The sequence below is a fragment of the Cnephaeus nilssonii genome (genome assembly GCF_951640355.1).
Source record: "Cnephaeus nilssonii genome assembly, chromosome: 5".
NCBI classification, from domain to species: domain Eukaryota; kingdom Metazoa; phylum Chordata; class Mammalia; order Chiroptera; family Vespertilionidae; genus Cnephaeus; species Cnephaeus nilssonii.
In genome coordinates this window covers 23151047-23157688 of record NC_137076.1, presented here as the reverse complement: position 1 = coordinate 23157688, position 6642 = coordinate 23151047, and the positions used below count along the sequence as shown (strand labels likewise).

At 36.5% G+C, this 6642-nt stretch overlaps 1 protein-coding gene across 1 annotated transcript; it reads right to left on the bottom strand.

Annotated features, from left to right (window-relative positions):
- Positions 1-230: 230 nt before the first annotated feature.
- On the bottom strand, positions 231-1145 carry LOC307099204 (olfactory receptor 7A10-like; the record flags this gene model as incomplete). Its single annotated transcript, XM_079770416.1, has 1 exon — positions 231-1145. Exon 1 carries the CDS (start codon positions 1053-1055, stop codon positions 231-233), a length of 825 nt encoding a protein of 274 aa, XP_079626542.1. The 5' UTR covers positions 1056-1145.
- Positions 1146-6642: the final 5497 nt, after the last annotated feature.

Sequence of the window (6642 nt, the reverse complement as noted above, 5' to 3'; positions counted from 1 at the left end):
ATGACTATTCTTTCAGGAAAAAAAATAGGAAAATTACTTGGAATGAAAAGTGTCATAAAATATTAAATTATGCTAAAGTAATTCAGGTTAACCTATGAGATAAATGAGAATTTCCAATTACATATGGTCCTAATATTGGATTAATTTGTGTCAGAACTTGTGACCCTGAGGATTTGAACCCTGCATTCCTGGGCAATTGTTCAGCCTAGTACAGTTGGCCCATGAAAAGCTTACCTGCCAAAGAATCTTTCCAGAGCCCTCTTTATGTCCTTGTTCCTGAGACTGTAGATGAAGGGGTTCAACATGGGTGTGACCACGGTGTACATCACCGAGGCTACTGCACTTGAATGTGAGCTTTGGGAAGCAGCAGAGCTGAGATACACTCCTAGGGCTGTACCATAAAATAAGGAGACAACTAAGAGGTGAGACGCACAGGTAGAAAATGCTTTATACTTCCCCTGAGCTGAAGGGATTCCACATATGGAGGAAATTATCTTGGAGTAAGAGTAAAGGATCCCAGCAAGAGGACCAAAAGATAGCAGCCCAGCTGAAAAATACATTATCATGTTGTTAAGAAAGATGTCAGAACAAGCAAGTTGGAGCACCTGATTGAATTCACAAAAAAAGTGGGGTATTTCCAAGTCTGAGCAGAAAGACAGTCTCAACACCATTAAGCTTTCTAACAAGGAATTCAGGATACTCATAATCCAGGACACCAGAACCAGCAGTCCACAGAGCCGGGGCTTCATGATGACCATGTAGTGCAGGGGGTGGCAGATGGCTACAAACCGGTCATACGCCATTACAGTCAGGATTAAGTTGTCCAACCCAGCAAAAAGTATGAAAAAATACATCTGTGTGATGCAGCCTTCATAGGTTATGACTTTGCTCTGTGTCTGGATGTTCACAAGCATCTTTGGGATGGTAGTGGAGGTGAAACAGATGTCTATCAAGGACAGGTTGCAGAGGAAGAAGTACATGGGTGTGTGGAGGTGGGAGTCTGAGCTGACAGCCAAGATGATGAGCAGGTTTCCAAACACAGTGACCAGGTACATGGAGAGGAAAAGCCCAAATATGAGGGACTGCTGTTCCAGTGCCTGTGAAAGTCCCAGAAGAAGAAATTCTGAAATATGTGTACCATTGTAGGGTTCCTTGTGTCGTAAGTGACTACCAGAAAATAGAAAAAAAATGAAAAACAAATTTTCACAAGCATTTGTAACTGAGAATAAATGACATATTTATGTTTTAGAATCAAGAAAATAATTCCTATTTTGGTGTTTGACTTGGTATCCATTATGGTATCTCTATTAGCTTTTGTCATTAGAATTTCCTTTTCTACCATCAACCTGTTATTCAAACATAATGTATATTGCTGTTTTATTGAGGATATATCTCATGCATTCGGGGAATTTATATTGACTACAGACCATAATCTAGGCACTTTTCAGAGTATGGGATGCTGAAAAACAAAGTCTCTACAAACTAATCATGGAGAAAGAATATAATCAAATAAAAATAATAAAACATATCCAATGGTGCAGCTGCTATAAAGAAAAGTAAATGGAGAGAGTGGGGAGAGGGTGTTGTTCTTTTTTATAGAGTTTAGCCAAGACTTGCCAAAAGATGACACTTAAACAGACACCTCAAAGATCACTAACTGGGAGACTGATGCATAAATGTTTGCCAGGCAAAAGGAACAGCCAGTGCAAAGACCCTGAGGAAGATGATTGTTTAGAAAATCAAGGCTCAAAATGAGCCAGAGGGTCAACTGGAATGAGCACAGCAAAGCAGGATCAGAGATGTCAGAGAATATTAAGAAAAATGGTAGCTTGTGTGTTGCTGTTGTAACTTCAGGTCATGGGGAGTGCCTTGTGCACACTATGTAAATCTTGCCCTTCATTAATCTGGTTGCAGAAGGATCTTGTGAACTGAAAAGGATCTCATCCTTAGTATTTACTCTTGATATTAGAGTCACATTGGAATATATCAGTCCAGGAAATGCTCTCAGTTTGCAAGACACACACACACACACACACACACACACACACAACAGCACACCATGGCCTTTCTCCCACTGTTATTTCTGTGTCCTTCTCACTCCCATACTATTTAGACTATGAGAAGATACAAGTCTAGGTGTCCAGATCAACTATCTTTTCCAAAAATAATTTAGAAATAGTATTTTGCTATTCTGATAGTACACCTCCCATGGACAAATAAGCTTTGGGACTTATATTGCTATGCACATTTTTTGTCCTGTAGTTAGAGAAACATAAACAATAGGTTAAATAAACACAGAGGGAGAGAGAGCAATAAAATGAACCCGAGGAAGGTCAGAGATTTAATTAGCTCAGGTGGTCCCTGATAGACAATGAGGAAGAGCAATCTTTGGATTCTGACTGCTTTCCAACCCTAATTATATCCCCATTAAAGCCAAGCAAAAATAATAGGGGAGAAGAAATAAATTTGTCAAAAATACAAAGGTATTTATAGATATATGATGTAACTACCCCAAGTGAAATATGACCAAAGAATAAACCAGTAACTCACAAAAAGGAAATATATTTTAAAAAAACACAGGGTGAATATTATTTAATATCAAGCAGTAGAAAACAGGTTTTTCCTATGCTTCTTCTATATTTATTTGATCAGTGGGTTTTTATATGATTGATGGTGAATGAGACAAGACATTTCTCATTTTCTTATGAGGCATCACTTTTTTTCTTAGTCTTGGGGTTTTGATCTCATTTCATCTTCATCCAATGTGCAAAGGCCTCTCAAGACTTGATCAATAAAGCCTGCACATGCCATGACAATCCATTCTTCTACACTTGAGTAACTTTCTTCATATGATTTAACCCTGAGCACCTGGTCATACAAACATTTATTTCATTGTACTCTGACTTCATCACAGTGCCAGGTCCAAACAAGCAGGGTTTCACCTGTTTTGTTCGCCTTTGTATTTTCAAAATTGTTTGTAAAAAATGTGTACTTATATAAGAACACCTTTAAGTAAATATGAAGTTATGAAATGAAAAGAATGACAGGGAGAATGAAACCTGGTTAAACAGAGCAAATTGCAAGCAACTGTATTAAAGAAAATTGAGAGGAGCATCAAAAGTTAACCAAAACATGGTATAATAAATAGCAATAATTCATGGTTACTAACCTGGATTAGTAATCAAATTGTCAATGGCACAGACATAGAAGATAATCTATAATGTTTCTAGAAATTGTGGCACATAGTAGATGATCCATTCTTATTTCTTGAATGAATCAGGAATTAGGTCTCAGTTTATAAGTGCACTAAACCCATGGACAGTCTGCATTTCAATATACTTGGAAGCATTGAATTGTTTAAAAAAAGCTGGGAATATATCAACCTGGATGGAAATGAAGTTGTTCCCCTCCCTCAGTCACATTACAAAAAATCAGAGTGATTGCCTACTCACTGCTAAGTGTAACCAATCCTTCTCATGTGAAATGATAAAAAACTGCACATTAATATGTATATATGGGCCAAACCATCATAATTAAGTCAGGAGACTTAGTAGTAATGAGATAGACATATTTAACTAAATAAAATGTGAATCATTTTTATGGCCAAAACATCCCCCAAAGTCAATTGAGAAATATTAATTTATATTAAGTTTTATTTTTAAATTTCGTGGAATATATTGGAGTAATATTGACTAACAAAATTATATAGGTTTCAGGTATACAATTTTATCATACATCAGATGTATATTGTATTGTGTGTTTAGCATCCCAAGTCAAGTCTCCTTCTATCATCCATTTATCTCCCTGGTACACACTTCCATCTCCCCCACCACAATCATGTTTAGAAATTATTTAAAAGGCTAATAATGAAAGACTAATAGGCATATACAAATAATATTCAAATTAACAAGACCATCAAATATATGAATCTTTGATAAAAGTAAGAAAAAGTTCAGTAAACAACAAAAAAATTCTTCCACATCTGTCAGCCTGGTGAAAACTTAAAAAGGTGTCACATTGACCAGGGTTGGAACTTGCAAACAGGTAGGTAAGGGGTACTCTATTTTCTTTTCTGGCAGAACTATAAGTGTTAAAACATTGGGAAGCCAATCTGAAGACAGCTATACATATTACAAGTACATATATTCTTTAAGTCGTGATTTCTCAGTCTCTGCATTTTTTACATTCTGGGCCAGATCATTGTCTGTGGTGTGGTCTCTCCTGTGCATCCCTGGACTCTACCTACCTACACCTTCGATGTGACAGACAAAAATGTCTCTGCATATTGCTCAATATCCCCTGGGGTAACAGTATTGCCTCTGTTGGAGAACCAGAATTGTAATGTAACAATTCCACAATATTTTTGTATAATTTTATATAATTGTTATTCACACTTTCAAAGTGTGAATAGCACAGCCACATCATAAAATATTTTGTATACATGGTAATAATGAATTGACATCACATTAGTTAATTGGAGGAAAGGAACAGTGGACACATATAAAAAAGACTGTATAACATATAAAGATAATTTCTGCTGGGCACAGGATGCTATTTATGCATTTGTACAATTGCATATGAGTGTGTATGTATTCAAAGCACAAAAGATACGTTTTTTAAAAAAACTAAAAATTTATAGAATAAAGATTGTCAAAGGAAAGAAATAAGATTAAGTATAGTGGTTACAAAAAATCTGTATGAAACAAATTTAAATGAGAATCAAATTAATCTATATAAAGACAGATAATAATAGTAATTTACTAATATCAACATGGGCCACTAATTCCAGCTTTAATTTCTAATAACTTGGAAATAACAGAATATTATAAAACGACTTTAAAAAATTTTTTTTTATTTCAGAGAAGAAGGAAGAGAGTGAGAGAGATACAAACATCAATGATGAGAGAGAATCAGTGATTGACTGCCCTCTGCACATCCCCTACCAGGGACCAAGCCTGCAACCCAGACCTACCAGGAATCTAAAGGTGACCTCCTGGTTCATAAGTCAACACTCAACCACTGAGCCATGCGGGCCGGGTAGAATGGATTTTAAATTTGGAGGAAAGCAGTTTCTAAGCTATAGTTTCTTCTTCTATAAAGATATTGGGTTCAAATGTGCTAATGAAGGTAAAGGTAATCTTTAGTAAATAAAAGAGAATGCCTTCCAGAGGATCATAAAAGTTGATGCCTGTTTTGTAAATAGAGCTAACAACAAAAGGCCAAAAAGAACAATAAGGAACAATGAAGATGTGAAACAAGTTGGCAATATGTGTGTAGGGTGATTTATTAGCACTGCGTACACAGAACTTTCATTTTTGTGATAGCAACAATTCACAAGTAAAGAATATAAAAATAATAGCTGAATTCTTTTCAGTGAGAAAAGTAAACATTCAAAAGCAATGGAGATGATCTCACTCATATGTGGAATCTAAGTAACAAAATAAACAGATGAACGAAATGGATCCAGAGACATGGAACAGGGTGTGGAATCTCAGAGAGAAGGCTTGGGGGGGGGGGGGTCGGGAGTGGGCGGTAATCAACCAAAAACCTTGTATGCATATATGCATAACCCATGGACACAGAAAATAGGGCGGTGTAATGGTCTGGGGCGGGGGGTGGTTAAGGGGGGCAGGCTGGAAGGGGTCAATGGGGGATAAAAGGGGACACATGTAATACTTTCAACAATAAAGAATTGTTTTTAAAAATAAAATAAAATTTAGAAAAAGCAATGGAGAGAATGCAATATGACTGAGTGACAAATTTGAGCCCACACTATTAATAAACACTCACAATTGCCCACATATACACCCATGAAGGTATTCAATAACAAATAACAAAGTGGGTGAAAGAAATCTCCAATTCCTTGTTTGGAAGAATGCAATCAAAAACAGGAATAAAAACACTCTGAACCCACTACACAAACATCAAGACTTTACAGATGACTTGAAAGAAATTAAACAAATGAATAACTAACCCACAAATATATTCAGGTCACAGAAAATGAATTAATTGCAAAGTTAAACTATTAAGCATACCTCTTATTATTTATCATATATTCTTTTTCATGTGAAGTAAATACCAGAGTGAAAGAAGATCCTGTGAAATGTATGTCTCATGAACTACTGCTGTAATATTTCAAGAAATATATTGGACCTGGATCTTTCTCATCAATGGAAACGTAGTTGAATAGGTGCCATGATAAAAATAAAGAACTGCCCTCACTTGACTGGACATCCCTCCATACCTACTGCATTATTTTCCTACTCCCTTTAATTGCAAAACTCAGTGGAAGCACTCTACTTTTACTTGAATCACTTTATGCCTCAGATTACCACCTCTAATTGTTAATTATCTGCAATTAGTTCACTGTTCACTTCTCCTTTTAGCATCATAAATCAGTCATTAATTATTTAATCAGGCAAACAAACAACCACAGGCTGGTGCCTATCAAGAGACCTCAGGTACATGTGCTTGGCTTTGACTCTCTCTGACCCTTTCCTGTAGTACCTACTGGACCTATGGACTCACCTCTTTGGAAACTCTGAGGAGAAGGTCTCCATGGGAAAGTCCAACCTCATGGATGGTTGATGATGGAGACTGAAGCTCTCTGCCCAGACAAGACAGCAGGAAGAAGGCAAGCAC